The 19,451-nt window shown below is 43.1% G+C and overlaps 1 protein-coding gene across 1 annotated transcript in view; it reads right to left on the reverse strand.

Annotated features, from left to right (window-relative positions):
* Positions 1 to 15,503: 15,503 nt before the first annotated feature.
* The window catches only part of LOC138465591 (extracellular calcium-sensing receptor-like), a 122,744-nt gene continuing 118,796 nt past the window's right edge, over positions 15,504 to 19,451 (reverse strand). Inside the window, exons 5-6 of the mRNA XM_069607224.1 lie at positions 16,514 to 16,637; positions 15,504 to 16,420 (exon numbers count right to left, since the gene is read on the reverse strand). Coding sequence (XP_069463325.1) covers positions 15,504 to 16,420; positions 16,514 to 16,637 — 1,041 coding nt within the window. The remainder of the gene's footprint in view (positions 16,421 to 16,513; positions 16,638 to 19,451) is intronic.

Here is a 19,451-nt window from a genome sequence, read left to right on the forward strand (position 1 = left end):
CAACAGTGGTTTTGGTCTTTAAGGGGTGCAAGTTCTCCCCCCTGAATTATAGACTGATCTCACTGTTGGATGCATTAAATAAAATGTTTGCAAAATGTTGCTATACAAGCTCCATATTTGAGCCCTGAAATCTGCCAACTTGGATCCCTACCAGTCAGGATTCAAGAAGGGAGTGGGCACAGGCCTAAATTCTTTTGTGGTCTTGCTGTTGCAAAACCAAGTAAGGTTGCACAACAAGTCCTTGTATCTTCGCTCATCCACCTCCAACTCTCTGAGGGTCAGAAGCTTATCCAAGCAGAGAGTTGTTGCATATCTCTCTCCTTGGCTGGTGCCTCCCTCTGGAACAGCCTCCCTGCCTCTCTCAAACTTGAGCAGGACCACCTCCGGCTACGGAAGCAACTCAAATCTTCCTTTTTGCTTCCGCCTTCTGTCTTGCTCTCCCCTGCTGATGTCCCTGACTGCCCCATGTTCTGGTCATCTGGCTACCCTATGAACTCGGGGCCAGGATCCTGCATTGTCCAGTTGCCCTTGCACTGCCTCGAGGCTCCCCCAGCACTTAAGGGTCTGTACCTGCAACCCTACAGTCCATTCTCTCTGCACTTATGAGCCACCCGCTGGCTGCACTTATTGAGTTATCTGTACTTCTCATTTCCACTCCCCCAGTGACAATTCTCCCCTCCCTCTTCCCTGCACTTGAGCAGTCAGAATGACACAAGGCCTTGTAAGATCGTTGTTTGGTCCTCCCTTTGTTTCCCCCTCAGTGTCTTTTTGAATCTAAAAACACTTGTGTACAGGAGTGTTATAAATGCCAAATAATATCATATCTTGTCTTTTTAGACGTGAGCAAGGCTTTTGATTGTGTAAAACAGGCAATTTTGTGGGAACAGCTTTTCAACTGTGGTTGCCCAGTCCCGCTGATTGGCATCTTGGTGGCCCTGCATAAAGAGACTAAAATGAGGGTCACACTTGATGCTCAGGGGTCCTGTTCAAAATTGAATAATACAAATCAGGAACTCCGCCAAGGTTGTGTTCTGGCCCCCTTTTTGTTTAATTTCTACATCAAGAATATGGGTTCTTGTTGGGGCCAAAAATGTACTTACCCTCCACATTTGGGAAACACGATAATCCAGTATTTGAACTATGCAGACAATACCATCATCTTCGATCTTACCCCAATTGGCCTGCAACAGGCTCTAGACCATATTAAGGAGTACCTGCTTAGCCTGGAGCTCAATATTAATACTTCAAAGTCAAAAGCGTTGATCATGAATGCAGGCAAATCCAAATGGAAATCCTTTAAATTGAGTATTTCTTCTAAAGTCTTGGAGGTGGTAAATGAGTTCAAGTACCTGGGTAGTTTTATTTATTCAGCTAAATCGAAATTGTCCCTGTATCGGGAGAGGAGAACACTATTTTTGGCATCTGCCTCCCAGTTGATGCAGTTCGACCACAGATTTAGAAGGTTTTCAGTCCTACCAATGGTTAAGCTGTACAGACAGAAAGTGGTCCCTAAGTACATTTTTGGTGCTGAGACCACAATGGGGGATATACCATGGTCTAAACTTCAAGCAAATTGCTGGCGAAAGGTGTTACACCATCCTAGTTCAGTGCCAAAGGATGGAATTCACATAATGGCCCAGTGAACGTGTCTCTCCACCTATGGGTGCAGATTTTAAACACCAGTGAAATTTCATTGCTAATAGCAATTTTAGAATTTCTGGAAATACTGCTGCTTGGTTTTAGTACTGTAATCTAATGTTTAGAACAGTTTTGCCTGCTTTCTCCTATGAATCGACTGCATGAATTTGTTAAGTCTTTTAACTAGCTTTGATTTCCTATGAAATGTAATGTTATGGAAATGTACTGCTTTATTTTAATAGTTTTATGTTTTGTATGAAAGCTTCGGTACACACAATAAATAAATAAAATGACACTTGCCAAACAAACAACCCCACGTCACACCACAATCAAACATCTCCAACTCATTTAAATTGTTAACATTATGTTTTTCCTGTTGTTTTCTGTTTTTTTGGGGGTTTCCACGGCCCAATACGCAGATATGAAAGGTGCGTTCCGATTGGCTGGTGAGATTTTTGTGACTACACTCGAGCCGTTATAGCCATGGAAATCGAAGCCTGACAATAATATACGACATCCTGTTGGATGACTCATAATCGTGGCTATGGTAGGCATGGTATTACCGCGGCTTTACTGCCGATCTGAAACACAGTTTACAGTGACACTTGCCAAACAAACAACTCCAGACCACAACACAATCAAACACTGGCAACTCATTTAAATCATTGAAAAGAAGAATTTCCCGTTTTTTTCTGCTATTTTTTGTGTTTCCATGGCATGTTACTGTGGCTATGAAAGGAGCATTCCGATTGGCCAGTGAGATCTGCCCAGCTACACTCAGGCAGTTATAGCCACGGAAATTGAAGCCAACCGAAATACATGACGTCCATTGTTTAACCCATAACCGCGGCTACGGTGGGCTGGTTATAACCGCAACTAAATTTTCAATCTGGAACAAATTTAAAATGACATTTTCGAAACAAACAGCCCCAGGGCACACCACAATCAGACATTGACAACTCATTTAAATCGTTTAAAGGAAGATTTTTCAATTGTTTTAGCTTTTATGGGGGGTTTCCTCAGCCTGTTACGACGTCTATGAAAGACGCATTCCCACTTGCAGGTGAGATCCCTGTGGCTTTGCCGCTATTGGACCACACGTGCTATTGCCGTGGTTACTGAAAACAAGATTGCATGTGAACATGGTATTCCCGCTGCTAAACAGCCCTTTTGTGACAAAGCTTTAAATTGCCTTCAGCAATACAACAGCCGTAGGCCACACCACAATCAATCTAGTCCATTCACACTGTGAGAACAGCAGACATCCTGCTCTATAAACCTTTTTTTTTTTCAAATGTGTATTATCCGTTACCACGGCTACGAAACCATGCACATCGCATGAACACAATGACACCTCCTGCGGCTCCAGCACATGGCTCCTGAGTGGTCCGTATCATATCTGTGGTTTTCACACCACACCAACAGGAGCTTTGTCTGATTCTTTCATTGCTTTTGTCTTTGGTAGAGATCCTTTTGTACTAGACCTCCAGTACTCAAGGTAAGTTCTAAGGGTCTTTATTGTCCTTGTCATGTACTCCATCAACAAGACACGGGGATGGTAGGGGACACAGATGACACACGTTCACAAGGGAAACACCGGGCTCAACCCCACACCCATTTTCTCAGCTCACAGCTTGCTCTCTCACTAACTGTCACCCAGAAGAGCATGACATCACACACAGCTGCTCTGTAAGCCAGATTACTACACCTTTCGACCCCACCTGCAAAAGCAAATTTCAATCAAACAGCTCCTATTTTTCCTATCCCTTTTTTACCTTCCCTTATTCTTAAACCTCTCTCTTTTGTCTTGTCATCTGTCTGTATTGTCTATTCTTTACTGTAGATTTTTTTTTTTTTTTTTGTTTTCTTTAGGTGGCATTGTCCTTTTGTCTAGTCTTTTCAACAGGTCATTGTCTGTCTGGAAGAGAAAGATGTCAACCTCACCCTCCCACTGTAAGAAGGCTAAGAGGATCATTATTGCGTCAGATAGCTGGAGGGATTTCCTGGTGCCGGAGCACCACAGTCTGAAGGAGGTGGAATCGTTCCACTGTACCATCTTCAGAAACACGCTGCAAAGAGGGCTGTCCAATGTCCAATCCCAGAGCCTGGGCACATCAACCCTTTTTCAACACCTTGTCTGGGTGCACTGGGATGAAGTCGATGAGCCCTACCAGCACACCCACCAAATTCAGAAGGTCAAGGTCCACAGACCCCAATCAAACTGACAGGTCATCATTGCTGCATCCACCTCCTCAACTGCACCACCATCCGCTCTGGCCACATCTTCTCCAGCAACATCCGGGCCACTGAAGCAATGCCATCCACAAGCAGGACAGCAGCCATTCCACCTGTGGCCCAGCCTGCTGTCACCCGGCCAGCGGTAAGCCTAAGCGAGTGCATGATTTTATGCCTCCTGTGCCACAACAGGATTAACATGGGAGGTGCCACCCCGAGACGAGTAGGCAGTTAACATTGCAAACCACCAACAGAACTACCACTGCTAGGCTTTTCTTTTTCCCCTCGTTTTGTAACAAAAAACAAAAGAAACAATTACACAAAAACATTCAATTTTGTACCCCTTACATTATCCAACCCTAATGTTCTTCCCATCAAAGTTCCCCCCTCCTCCTTCCACCCTCAAAGGTTTGACTAGGAATGCACAGAGTGTATAAATGGATTGATAAACCATAGATCATCCATTTTATACAGTATATGTCACTAGAACCCTATGTATACATGCAATTTCCAATAACCGTGGTTTTACAAAAATCCACAATTTCATGAACGCAGTTATTTGACGGAAACAGCACAGGTGCACTTTTTATCATTTGAACACCTGAAATGTCTCCCATTGCACAAAGACATCCTCCCCAAATCCACCCCACCCCACCCCACTCCTCCTAATAATCACAGCACTGCCTGATACTATTCACTTGATCTTTCCTCTGACGCACTTCCATTTTACACATTTACCGTGATAACTGCATTGAAATAAGCGCATTATTGAAAAATTGTAATATAGCCGTGGTTATTGAAAAATTGCTTCGATCGTATCTCATTATCTGCTCCATCACAGACTCCCCAATTTCACATGATGTCCTTCTCCCATCCCTGCCACTTCTCTAACACATTTCAATACATTTTATAACTCTACATACGTTTTTGAAAACATTTTGTTTTCGGCTAACCGTGGTTATCTCTTGCATCGAGCAAAAAATAAAAATAAAATGGCAATTTTTCATTTCTGAAAAGTCTCTCTGCTGCAAAGCACCATGGGAGATGTAGCTATTAATTTGGGAGACGGGGCACTCCCTCCATGTCAAATCATCAAATATTAATAGAATAACCTCAGACCACTCCTGGAAATCGAGTCAATGCTTCATGACCAAGTTGTTTCTTATTTGGTCCAATTCAGACCGACGGTTTCTGCCCTATCCTTTAAAGAAATGTGGACTTTTTCTCTATGGCAAAATTCTTATTAACTTTTTCATGTTTTAATGGATTTACCTCATTATTTTTACTCTGGGTTTTTGTTTGAAAAATATCAGTCAAACCCGTCCTGCAAATCAAAAGTTATTAGCAATTCAATTTGAGGGTTTCATATGGAACTAGTTACACACAGTAACTACAGTGTGATAACTGCCACGCTATAATGTTAAGGGGGTACCGAGGATCACACAATCTCTCTGAAAAAATTCTCAATGATGGAGGACTCGGATGCAAATCAAAAACCTAGTTTTATTCATACAACACAACCACGAGAGAGGAGCATACAAACATTACATCTCATAACTCTCAACTCTGTAATGATTACAAGCTGGTTTTGATACATATTGGTTCATCAATGTCATCACATTACATGATCAGTTTACAAAACCTACCACAAGTTAAGGTTGGTTAGTAGGCTGAGCTACATATAGAATTTTTAGAGGTTAGTTACTCAATTGGTGGATACCTATCTGATAGCTCCACCTGGGCCCATCCTACCTACAGATATTATTTTTAATATATCACTATAGAGACCATGGTGGTGTGATCATGTTTACCCAGAAGTACAACTAGCACTTTTATTTTATTTATATGTATTTGCATTTAATTCACATGTTTGCCAAAACACAGGACATGATAAAGAATGTTACAAAGTTAACATTTGAATGACAAATTAATCTAAATATAAAAACATAAATAACATAAGTTATTAGCGAGGAACAAAGATGAGATTTTAGTTGGGTGTGTAAGATGCAAAGAGACAATGAGGAGCAGGCAGAAAAGGGGAGAGCATTGTAATCCTTCCGAGCAAGATGAGAGAAAAAGAAAACACGGGATGAAGCAAAGGGAGGTCGGGGAACAGTAAGTAGGAAATGATCTTGGGAATGTTGAGAGATAGAGGGAGAATATAGGGAAAAAGGGAGGAAAGATAGAGTGGAGCAAGATTACGGGTGCACTTATAGATGATAGTAAGAACATGAAAAAAAGTGCATCAAAAGGTAGAAGAGAAATGAAGTGTAAAGAGAGAGTGATAGAGGTGTTTGTGGAAAGTGAGAATAAGAGACAGATAGCTGAATTAGAAACCGAGTGAAGAGAGTTAAGTTGGCAAATTAGGAATGCCAAGGAGAAGGGCCGCACATTATTCAATCTGAGAAAAAATTAAACCAGTGATGAAAAGCTAAATTGACAGGAAGGGTTGGAAGCTTTTATTAGCATGGGTATAATTAGGGCAAGCTTGAAGGAGGATGGGAAAGAAGAATTGAAAGAGATATGTTGAGAAGGGAGATAATATGGGAGATAAGGTGATGGTACACAAGAGGGGTCTGAGAAGATGGAGAGGATTGGGGGGGTGAGGCAGTTGTGGAGACAAAGAAGAAAATGAATAATAGAAAGAAGTAGTGGAGGTAGAAGAGGGGGGTAGTGGGAGAGAAGGAAGAGTGAAGAGTGGCAAGTTTGGAGGTAAAGTAGTAAGAGAAAACAGGAGGAGAAATGGGAAGTAATGAGGAGAGAGAAGGTTTTGTATGAGTTGGCTGATGGGAAAGAGAATGCATAAGATTAGAGAAGCATTTGTAAGCAGTCAAAAAAAAGTTTGGAGGATGATTGATGATTGAAGAGAGCAGGGAGCGGCAAGATCAGAGGATGGGTGAGACATTTTCCATTGTCATTCAGCTCTATGAAGAGGAGTGCACAGGGAGGAAGGAGCAGGAGCAAGCCAAGGTTGAGGGAAGGAGAGAATCAAAAAAAGTGAAAAGAGTTAAGGGTGGAAAAAACGGATGTGTCGAGAGAAGTAGAGGCATCACCAGAGGAAAGAGAAGAGAAAATATTGAGAGAAGGAAGAACAAAGAAGGATCAAATGCACATAGATCGCGGCAGAGAAGGTAAGTGGGGACACAGAGGGAGGAGCATGGTGCAAGAGAGGGTGAAAGAGAGATCAGATCAGTGATGAGATGAGCGGTAATAGTAGTGTTGGTGGAGGAAGGAGCAGAAAAGATAAGGTCAAGATGGGAATCTTCAGATTGTGTAGACTATGATACCTATAATCCCACACTGACTTGGCCTGGTGGTAGTTGTATTCCAAAACATTTAGGAAAGTAAAGGTTCCAGAGCTTTCACTAAAATAAGATGCAAAAATTCACATGATGTGTCCAGAATTTGAGTTCTAATGGCAGGCGTGAGTCGGTTTCACTCGCCATAGCTTCCACAACCCTATTAATAAATAGGCAATCTTCTTTGACTTGCAGTAATGCTTGTAAACCATGGCACCAGCAGTGCAGTGCATTGTGGGCACTCCCAAAGTCATAAGGGACATTTGCTCCTGGCCTCAGTGAAAGTCGCACATTTTCTCCAGGCCTCACTGAAAGCTGCATTTGATGTGAATTCGGAATGTGGTTTGTATTCTTCCACTGGCAAACATGTTTTCTTGCTTCTGCATTGCTTCAAGGACTGTTTTGAAGAAGGTGCCAGCTGGAACTAGATAACGTTGCGTGGGAATTGTGCAAAGCTGAAGAAAATTCATGTAGCTGTTTTCACTGTTACTTTGGGCCTCATTACACAGATGGCACTAAGGGATTAACGGCACCGGTAAGGGCACCGGTGCCGGTAATCCCATAGCGCCATACTACGAGGTCAGACCACACGTTAAGGAAGGGACCCGCTGAGGGACTTCAGGGCAAATAACGGTACCGCTAATACCGTTATTTGCTCCTTCCCCATTCCCATTGAGCCCTATGGCTATTCCTAATGGGGAAGAGCCTTGGTGAATGAAGAATTGCTGCCCCACCAACCTTGGAATGGGGTGGTAATTCCCCCATTCACCAAGGCGGAATCGGTAAAATACCGGCAGCAACCATGGCGCTAATAGCGCCATGGTTACCGCCGTCCGTGTAATGTGGCCCACTGAATTGTATATTATTTATATTGCGCACCCCATCCTGAGGTATCTGGGTGCATTACAAGAATATGCAAGTTTGTGGTTACAGTGTAGATAGTACATACAATATAAGTGTCAAGGCCAAAGCTGAAGTTTACACAAAATACAGTTGCTACATACAAATATGCAGTTTGCACATAACCGACGTAGCACCAATGTCCCATTATATACAGAGCGTGTGGTAATGGCGCAGTGCCACACTTAAACTAGAGATAAGGTATCTTCATACCATTGCAGCATGCTGCGGTAGAGTGGTTGCAAGGGAGGGTATATACAAGTGGGTGTAGGAGGGGGTAATGTCTATGCTGGTATAATTTGGAGATCAGCCAGAGTTTAGTATCTTTTCTGAATTTGTGGAAGGGTTTCAGTACATAGTGTTGGGGGTGGGAGTTCCAAACTTGGGCAGCCAACGCTGGGCAGCTGCTACCTCCCACTCTTTTTGCTTTGTATCTGGGCACCTTTAGTGATCTACCAGATAAAAGGCGGCTGACAGATCCAGCAGAAGCAAGAGATAGAAGCAAGATAGTCATAGGTTTAGTCGCAGTCTGCTGAGGCGCCAGCGACTGTTTTTTAGCTTCTATTTTCTTTTGAAGCAGAGAGATTTTGTTGGTTAAGGCGTTTTGAATTTTGGTGCACCAGATCTTTTCTTTGATTCAGTTATCGGTCGAGGGGATAGGAGATTCAAGCTCTCTTAAGATAGTGAATAGCTCTGGAGCTTGAACTAGTATTTTCAATCCTGTTGTTGTAAGTTTCTCATTTAGCAGACAAAATGTCCTCTTTGTGGAGATTTTAAACAAGATGTCTTTATTGACTTGTGAGGGGTTATTTCTCCAGGACGTTTCACATTTTCTTTATTCGTTTCTTACGACTTTCAGTTCCGGTGCATACCATGAGTTAAGATGTGCTTTGGGTTTGCTTTTGCTCATTTATAGGGGGGCAATTTTGTCTAATGCTTTAGTCAAGGTTGCGTTGTAGAGGTCCACCCGGTCCGAGGGGTTGGAGGAGGTGGGCAGCGGTTCAAGTAGTGGTTAGAGGAAGGGTAGAAGTTTGTCTGCAGTAATGTTCTTTTTATTCCTGGTGGGTATGGAGGGGGAAATGAGGTGGTCAGTGTTGGGAGGGGTGTGATCTTGAAGTTCAAATATGAGGAGAGAGTGATCTGTCCAAGGTTGAGGCTCGATGGAGGTGATGGTTGCAGTGCAATTAATATCTGCTATCCAATCAAGGATTCAGCCTTTATTGTGAGTAGGGAGAAGGACTCTTTGAGTGAGGCCGAATTCCACTAGTGTGGAGGAGGCCTGGGTGTCAGCGCAGTTGTTAAAGACTAAATTAAGGTTACCTAGCATAAGAATTTGAGAGTTAGGCTTCGTGTTGGTGGACATGAGTGCATTCATTTCTCCCTCAAAGGAGCCTAGCGGTCCGGGTTGTCTGTAGATTATATGGATTGTTATGGTTCTGGAATTTGGAAGAGGGAGTTTTACTGTCACCATTTTGCATGACTTGGTAAGGATGTGTGCAGCAATTCTAAGACCCAGTGTGGTTTTGGCTATGAATGCCACCTCCTCTTGCTTAGTCTCTGTCTGTTCTAAGGACCGTGTAATTATTAGGAGTCGCTAGAAGGAGGGAAGGACCGGATACTGCATGTAACCATGTCTCGGTTATGGCGAGGAAGTCCAGATTCTTATCTTTGATGAGGTTGGCGATATCAACAGCATGGGCGACTAAGGATCTGGCATTGATCAGGGCGCCTAATCTGGTATTAGGGATGTTGTTATGGGCAGGAAGTGACCATGGCTGGTCTGGTCTTCTTCGTGGATTCGGGTTTGGATTTGGAAGAGTGTGGTGGACAAATGTTAGTTGGCAGAGGCACAGAAGAAGTTTCGTAGGATTTCCCAAATCTGTTGCAAAGTATTTTGTTGCGGGTCATGGAGGGGCAGTGATGACTGGTCATTGGTGCGGTATGGGCTTGGGAGTGAGGGCTGAATATACTATTTTGGGTATCTGATCATTTATTTGTGGGTGAGATCCCCGTCAGGAGGTTTGGTTTGGTGGATGGAATGGGTTTGTTGTAATTGATTTTGACTAGTGGTAGGTTGTGGGTTGGTAGTCTAGAGCGGAGTCTATGGTTTCCGTTGTTGATGTGTCATGGGGCTTTAGTGGGTGTGGCCAAGGTGAGAGTTGAGGGAGTTCAGCCATGCTCATTAGTAGGTGGGTTAACCACAAGGGTGTTGAGTGAGGGGGACTTATTGTGGTCTGTGGTGTCAACGTATAATTTGTGCAGTAATGTAGCGGGCCTGGTTAAGGCCTTCAGTGTGTCGAAGCTTAACGAGGGTAGGAAGGGAGTGGCTCTGATCATCGACGCAAGGTCTTTAGTTGGGATCATGTTTAAGTGGGGGTGGTACCTGTTTGCAAGGTATGAAGGTAGAGAGTTCCAGTGGCCAGCTCCTGAGAGACCTAATACTGTTAGCAGAGTTAGAATTGGGGTGTACATGTTGTGCCCTTTTGGATGTCGGATTGCACATAGGCGATTTCCACTAGGTATTGACATATGATGCAGTAGGCTAGTACATATATAATGCAGAGGCTAATTCCCAAATGATGCAGTAGGCTAGTTCATATACAATGCAGAAGGCTGGTTCATATATGTTGCAATAGGCTAGTTTGCATATGATGTAGAAGGCTGGTTGACGTATGATGCAATAGGCTAGTACATATATAATGAAGAGGCTAGTTCCATATGATGGGATAGGCTAGTTCACATCTAATGTAAAAGGCTTGTTCAGCTATGATGCAGTAGGCTAGCACATACATAATGCAGAGGCTAGTTCCCATGTGATGCAATAAGCTAGGTCATATATAGTGCACAAGGCTGGTTCACATATGATGCAATATGCTAGTTTGTATATAATGCAAAAGGCTGCTGGTTCACATATGATGCAGTGGGCTGGTTTGCTTTGGGTCGTAAGGTTAGAGCGATATATGCGTTTTTAGTTTATTTTCAGCAATGACGGTCTGATCTAAGACAATGGCCATTGATGCCATGATTGTAGTGGGCTAGATCGGTGCATAGCCAAAAAAATGGGATCAATATAGGGCCACATTGATCAGAATAATACCATGCATCGGACGTAAGCGCTGTTCAGTACGGTGCTAAACAGCGCTAAAGCAGTGCAGTGCAGTTTACAGAGAGAATAGTCATGTAGGTATGGCGGTGCTGCGAGGAGATAAATTCTGTATGGCTTGGAGGGGCATGTTAATCAGAACGGAGGTTGTACAAACACCACAGTTAAGTTGCCAGGTTTCCGAATATGGCTTGGTGAGCGAGGGCAAATTTGAGTTACGCGAAGACCGCTGCCGCCGGGGAGAATGGACAGGTTAGCAGCCGCTTATGCGGGTGGGTGGTGGGAACCTTAAGAGGCAGTCAAGCTCTTGCAGGGGGGGGGTGCGACACACCGTACTTTATCTTGGTTGTGTGGGTTAGAAGCAGGCATTCGGTAGCTTGGGATCTGACACAGAGGGTACGGCTTCAGTTGTCGGCTTGACAGAAATGGAATTAAAGGTTATCACTTCAATATGTAGAAAATAAAGTAAGGCAACCGCCGTATTATTGGCGTGGGTTGCAAAAGCCACGAGGCTTACCTCCAGGCTGGTAGACAAATACGAGGAAGTATGCTAGGATTGCAGCGCCGTAGTGAGAGGGGAGCTACTGCTCCGGCTCTCTGATGGTGACTCTGAGACCCTACATGAGAAAGGGAAGTGTTTTGCCTCTTATGGTTGTCACGAGTCACTCCAGCCGCGGCCCGTGGGAACTGCCAACTTGGAAAAAGCCAGAAAGTTCTAGAAAATGCCATCATGCATTTGAAATGGTATAAAAAAGGGGGGCCCCCACGCAGCTAGAAAGGAAAAACTTATTTGGAAGAGTGGACACACTACTTACTGGCCTGTTGATGCTAATATCTCTCTGCCTGCCTCATTGGGTGCTTTCCAGTGAAGTTCTGGCGAGATGAGGATGTGCTTTAAACCTCTGTCAATGGTGAAGTATTTTATCTAAACTATTTGTATGCATTTAGTTTATCATTATTCTTGTGCATTTATTCATTTCTGTATTTTTTTTCGGTGAATAAAGAGGCCATTTTATAGCCTGGCTGAGTGTGTATGAGTGAATAATTGCCTTCTAGCATATAAGGTTTCTTCATGCAGTGTGCTTCGGCTGTGAAAATGTATACATGCACTTATGGAGCAAAATACTTGCATAAGAGAAGAGAAACTGAACAGACTGATCAAGTCGTCAGGGCAGAAGGAAGAAGAAGACTGGAAAGTCGGAAACGGTTGGTTCTTTCTTATGTCTGAGACAATATATACTTCAATACAGCCTTTACACCCAGAAATAATATTTAGCTGAAACACTGATGCTAATCAAAGCAACATTTTTAAGCCAATGCCATTCTTGGGCAAGAAACTATTTGGGCTCAACTGTATGACCATTCTCCGGGAAGAAACTATTTGGGCTCAACTGGATGAAATGGTCAAGAAGACTTGCAAGGACAAAATGTATTTTTATCTGATTGAGGTCAAAAAGTATCCTGCCTCAGGGAAATTAGTTTTCTCTACAATTCTTGCAATAGACTAGGATGATCTCCTAAATTCCAGAGTCACCGTTATTTGTCATCTTTTGCTGGTGTTTTTAGACCTTGCCCACCTCCAAGCAGTAATACCCCTCAACAGACCTGACTATAAGGAGGATTTATCCTCATCCTCAAATGAGCCCCATAAATCGTCACCAAGGTAGTTGGGATAGTGATGGTTATCCCACTGATGGAAGCAGTCCATCTTCATCTGCATATGTGTACATTTGCAATATACAAAAGGGCACTGATCAGTTCTACTACATTTACATGACCTCAGGTCACCTTCCTTAATGATACAGTCATTCAGACCTGATGAAGAAGGCATTATGAGAGCTATGGAAAGTAGGCACTCCAAGGGAAGCATAGAGCGAAATATGTAGGATTGGTGATACCAGACTTAATTGATAAGGTAGATCTCATGAATATCCCTTCAAATGGGCAAACTTTGAAACAAAAACATCCTATAAAGGAATGTAGAGTCTACAGGAATGTAATGCACTAGACACAAACACAATCTGGCTTCCTCAGTGAGGTAGACTCTTTTTTCGCCGTAGGAAACCAGAAGATTGGTAATCACCTATAAAATGTGTTGTTCTATTGATTGTAGATTAAGGAATCTAAATACATGCCCTTCAATTATCTAGATAATGTAAATATCACACAAGAGTCTCTTAGTATCTCACTTTAGAAAGTACTTTAGACTGCTGAATATTCACAGAGGAACTGATTGCTCTATAGAGTCTCCACATTGCCAGTAGAAGACGCACCTGTGCCCGCTATCTTTTGCCTATAGATTTATTAATGTAAACACATTCATCTTTGGTAGCATTAGATGTAGACAGTTCGGCAAGAAATGGGCAATTACAGCCACAGCACTTCCTCTGTGAGGGAGACCAAATCCAATGGATATGCACAGAACTTGGTTAATAAGCGATCTAAAAGCTAATATAATGTTTGATTAGGATAAGAACTCAATATCTTTCTTGAGCCTTTTACCATTATCAGTTCAATTCTCAACAGTTGTAGAAGTTCCCAAATGTGAAGGATCCATCTTTAGATCAGTTTGGAGCAATTAGGAATGTCTACAGATGTACCATTCTGGAACAATTAATGATAGAGGTGTCTGCCACTTCACAGAAAACTATTTCTTAAATCTTAACCTTTTGCCAGTTATAGGTGAAAACCGAACCACCGCTCTTCAGAGGTGATGGGCCAGCTCCTAAGATTGGGCGCACTTAGGGTAATCTTTTCAGGATGAACAACAAAGCTTGGTAACAACCTACCTTGCTAAGTGATTACACAAACATCTCACATGTTCCCTTGCCAGCATAGTCGAGGGTGAGGGATCATGAGACCTGTACTCTGAATAAATCTGGAGTGCCGCAGGTTGAAGACAATGGTTTTGCAGCTGATAAGGAGAGTAGACTGTGACCTCTCCCACAGAATGTTGAGAATGTGGAGTCACCAGTGGAGATGTGCAGTAGATAAGTGCCTAGAATATTCTGCACTACTTCTATTTAAAGCGAAAATTTCCTCCAATAGGTTGCCAGTTACAGGTAGCTGAAAACACATGTCAGGAGTCTTAGGTAAAATACCTCTAACATTTAAAATCTGAGATTAGAATACATAACCTAAAATGCAGTTAAAGGCCAAGAGAGTGGGCAGGGACGATAATGTACTGGGTCATCAACAATTGTAGTTGTTAAGAATGTCTGGGAATGTTTGTGGTCTCATGCAGAAGCAATGTAACCACGCAGTTTGGGCTGGACTGCACTTTTAGGGTGGAACCAAGCCTGATTTGCACATGATCTTTCCCCTTTTGTAAATGCTTAGCAGGCAAGAAACGGTTGTCTGGAGGGTTGACCAAAGCAATGCCAGAGGTTAAGATTAATTCTCAGCCTTCCAGCCATCACCTCCTTTGTTTTGCTGTTAAGAAAATGCCAATGACAAATGTGAGAGATGAGAATGTAGGTTAGGGTTTCAGGTGAGATGAGAAAAATGCATTTTGGAGTTTCATCCTGAGGTAGTATCAAGGATATTGAGTTTGGGCCCTATAGCTCTTCCTTGACTCTCAAGTGTTAGTCAAACAAATACTATCTGACTTAAGTGTTTATCCAAAAGATTACCTCAGTTCAATGTATTTAAATTTAAACATTCAAGTTGCACTAGTGTTTCAGTGCCAGAGAACACTCATTGCAAATTCACTGTCCCCAAAAATAGGTATACAGTGGGAACAAACCGGTGGTATTTCTGTTACCTCCACTTTATTTGGAGGTAATGGCCCTACTACTCTTTTTACCAAACCACCAAACTACAAGTTTGACTTTGAAGTGGAGGATTTAATTCCAGGATCATGCTTGCTGCAATTCCACCAATATCCCCATGGACTCTGAAAACGGGGATACACACAGCCCTAGCACCACCTGTAATGCTGTGGTAATCCCAGAGGGCCAAGTGGCAGTAACAGTAAACAACTATATCAATTATTGTGATAATTAAGCAGATTTACAGCCGGTTTACTAAAATACTGTGCCTGGGATTTCATTTACATTTTAACCAGAGGTTATCATGGCGCAGTGGATGTGCACATGCAACAAAGAATTAGGCTGTGTAAGTATCCCATGGACCAAAGCCCTGAGCATTCCAAGGCACATACATAGGGTTGAATCAAAGTAGCATATCTCACGGCCCAAACTTTTCACTAATTTGTTCATAAAATCCAAAGTAAGTTTCTTTATCCTGTTCTGGAGATTCTAATTTCATGTCTGCATCAATAAGGGAGTGGTTTCATCAACATGAACAGTCTGAATCACTTGACAGTTTCACCTGCTTCTGTGTCCTGCTCCTCTGCCTAGCAGATGTTCCTTTGTGTTCAACTCTGGTCTTAGAAGGATTATGTAACATTTGGGAGAAAATATACATAGAACAAGGGCAGAACTTGAACACAAGATTGCAAAGACTTCCATGGCCACCATATACTTTCCTTTAGTGCTCAGGTATGCTGGAATAAACGAGACCCACACACTGAGGAAGGCGAGCATGCTGAAGGTGATGAACTTGGCCTCATTAAAGCTGTCAGGAAGTTTCCTGGCCAAGAAGGCCACTATGAAACTGATGGTGGCCAGAAATCCAAGATATCCCAGCATGCACCAGAAAGCAATGGCCGACCCCTCATTACACTCAAATATTATCACCCCAGGTTTCGTGTGGATGTTGTATATTGAGAATGGAGGAAAGCGACTTAACCAAGTGATACATAGAAGAACTTGAATGATGGTACAGACACTGATGATCATATAAGACAACTGGGGCCCCACCCACTGCCTAAAATTACTGTTGGGCTTGGTGGCATTGAAAGCAATGACCACCATTATGGTTTTAGCCAGGATGCAAGAGACACAAAGAGCAAAAGTGATGCCAAAGGATGCCTGGCGAAGGAGGCATTTCTCAAAAGTGGGATAACCAATGAATGCCAAAGAGCAGAGAAAGCACAAGGTGAGGGAAAGAAGCAGGAGGTAGCTGAGAGAGCGGTTGTTTGCTTTGACAATTACAGTGTTTTTGTAATGATTGAAGAGCCCTAGAATTGCAACAGGAATCAATGAGGAGAAAACACAGATTGTTGTCAAGGCAACTCCTAGGGGCTCTTCATAGCTGAGGTACTCTGTAGTCTTTGGGATGCATATGTCTTGGTTTTCATTAGGCCATTGATCCCAGGGACACACCAAGCAATCAATGGAATCTAAAAGAGAAATCAACATATGTTCTTAAGCGCACCATCCTCATCTTTAAGATGTATATTTTGTATGAGTGTCAGTGTTTCTCATTAACTCACTAGTTTGATTGGAAATCTCCCCATGCGAACAGCGAACACATTTGAAGCAGCATATGGGTTCTCCATCCATAGATGCTTTCCTAAAGCCAGATGGACAGCTGGGACTACACACAGAGGGAGGTACCTGCAAACAAATAAGCACACGTCATTCATGGTCTTTGCTCTCTGAGGCTGATGATCAATTCTTGCAAAAGAAAAGGTTCACTAGAGAGATACACACCAGACTGAGGGTATTATGTGTATAAATATCATGAGCTTTACCTCTAAAGCAGGGTCACTGTTCTCATACACCTGTTTTTCCCTATGCATAACCTTGCATAGGGCCTGATCACGGTTTGGGCGGTAACCCTTAAATGCGGCGGTAATGCTGTTACTGCCGAACTTATGGCCACATTTACCTCCAACTCAGAGCTGGATGTAAATGCGCAGGTGGACTAGGCATTTTTGGCACTATTAGCACCGGAAAAATATGCGTCGATATTAATAGCAGCCAATGCCCCATTGGGTCCAATGGACCCAATGGGGAATGGGCAATAACCGTTACCTCGCTACCCATGATCCACCACAAACCAGCAGCTGACATATCTTAGGACCACAGGAGAAGAAGACTTAAACCAAGGACTATACCACCATACTTGGCTGTATGTTTTCTGATGAGTCCCACCTGTCTTGTAATGAGTCCCTCATACACCTGTGGCACTGTTGCTGGAGTTCTCCTGCACCTCTCCACAAGCAGAGATGTCTGCTGCCAGAATGGTGTAGTTCGAGATGTACCTCTTCTTTAGTGTACACCCTGCTATAGCCTCTAGCTGCTCCTTTGAAGCTCCACCTGAAGCAATTACCAACATCTGAGAAGATCAAGCACATGCAGAACAGGAATCACCCTTACTCTAGCCAGAACTTTATGTTTGAGAAATTGGTTGCATACAACAAACATATTCCCAAAGGCAAGGTACAAGCAACATGAGGCACTCTGACTATGAGCTATTATAGGAAGTCAGACTCTTCCTGAATGCTAAGAAATCATGCTGGACTTTGCATTCTCATAGGAGAACAGTGTGAAACGTACCGCAGAGGGGAACAACACCTAGAAATGCTGACTACGTACCCTCCACATTCGTTCAGCATTAACCGGTCCATGATTAGCATCATCTCTTGCTGAGCATGTTGTTGTGCCTATTTCACTGCGTAAACGCTCAGCGTTGAAATGCAGAACATTTTGCATAATACCTTGCTGAACAGTAGGCCCACTATTCCCTATTGTACTGCAGCCATAACTCAAAGTTGAGCAGAGTTGTCTAGCATCCCAAGGCGGAACCCATCACTTCATGCTGACAGTGGAACATTCCTATTAGCTCTATAAGAATCCTAGTAAATGGAATGTGATGAGACAAACACATTGATGAAGGGACATTGGACCTTCTGTGTTCATTTACATGCATATTAAGCATTAATAAAATACATGTGTGCATTTAATTAGTTAATCAAAATAAGTGCGCTTTCCTGTAACTTGTCCTCTTCACTTGCTTCCTGAGAGCTTGTCCCTAATATTAATCACCTCCAACAATAGGGGGTCAGGGCACACTAAGGTGCCATTTCCTTCCTTTATGTGATACATTTAATACACAATCAGAAGTATGCGATTGGAAACTGTAGACATATGGCAGTACCAGTGAATGGGCCTCATTCCGAGGCTGGCGGTAAGGGTTAACGCTCACCGTTAATGGCAACCGTAATTTACGGTGCCGTAATTTACTCCTTCCCCATTCCCATTGAGCCCTATGGGGGCAGGAATGGGGATGGGGAACCGGTATGGTGAATGGGGAATTACCGGTCCCTCCAACCTTGGAATGGACCGGTAATTACTCCATTCACCATGCCGGATTTCCATGGAGTAAATAGCTCCATGGTTGCTTACCATGGTGCTATTTACTCCATGGATAGCGCCAGCCTCGGAATGAGGCCCAATATCTGCTATAAGAGCTCAGATAACACTCAGCATGGATCAAATCCTACATATTCTCGTGTGTAGTAAATATAGAACAAAATTATGAAAACAATACTAAACATTGAAGGGGCTGTTTAAAAGTCTTAAAGATACATTTGCATCTGAGCTTATGCAATGCACACTTAGTGAGCAATGGGGTGCTGTTCAATGGTGGTTGAGGGTTACAACAAATGTGCAAAACGGCTCCAGAAGAGACAAGTTCAGGCTATGGAGGTAGGAGGCCTAGCCCAAAGTGGTGGTTATTACTGGAAGGTGGGCCGAATCTACTAGGTGTTACCTATGTACTCCTTTAAGGGCAGGGTTTTTATGTCCTTCCTCAACTGCAAAAGCATTGTGACCATCCTAATTGCATCTGGGACAGTGTTCCAGCAGGTTGTTATCTATCAAGAATATTTTTATTCTTCGTTTTTTCAGTGAGTGACCGTTTTTTCTTGAGCCTTGAGATGATCTTACTCCTGTAGATGAAAATTCCAAGTGAGCTGTTGGGTTTTGAGGCAATATAGGCGTGTGTCCTTGTGGTCCTGTGTGTGAAGCAGGCAATCTTGTAGAAGGTTCTGGATGTGGTAGGTAGCTAGTGCAGTTCTCTTAAGATGGGTAAGAACTGCACACATTTCTTTGATCCTGCAATCAGGTGTGCAGTGACAGGTGCAACAGTCCTTAGAGATGCTAGGTGTGTGGCCAGGTTGCCGGAAAGGAGGAATGTGCAGACTAAATAAGGGTTGGACTGTGGTTCTGAAGTTCTCTGATGGGAGGATTCTATCTTCTGAAGGAGTGATAGTTGACACGTGTCATTCTGGATTGTTTTGGTACTCTGTTGCTATAAAGAGGTTGTTGATCATAGGGAATAGTGATTACTTATGTGTGGTCAGCTGAGGAGGCATCCCAGCAAATTACACATCATTCGGCCTATCTGAAATGGTCTCCTGTTTA

Source organism: Ambystoma mexicanum, chromosome 1p (assembly GCF_040938575.1).
Source record: "Ambystoma mexicanum isolate Mex_15411 chromosome 1p, UKY_AmexF1_1, whole genome shotgun sequence".
Taxonomy (NCBI): domain Eukaryota; kingdom Metazoa; phylum Chordata; class Amphibia; order Caudata; family Ambystomatidae; genus Ambystoma; species Ambystoma mexicanum.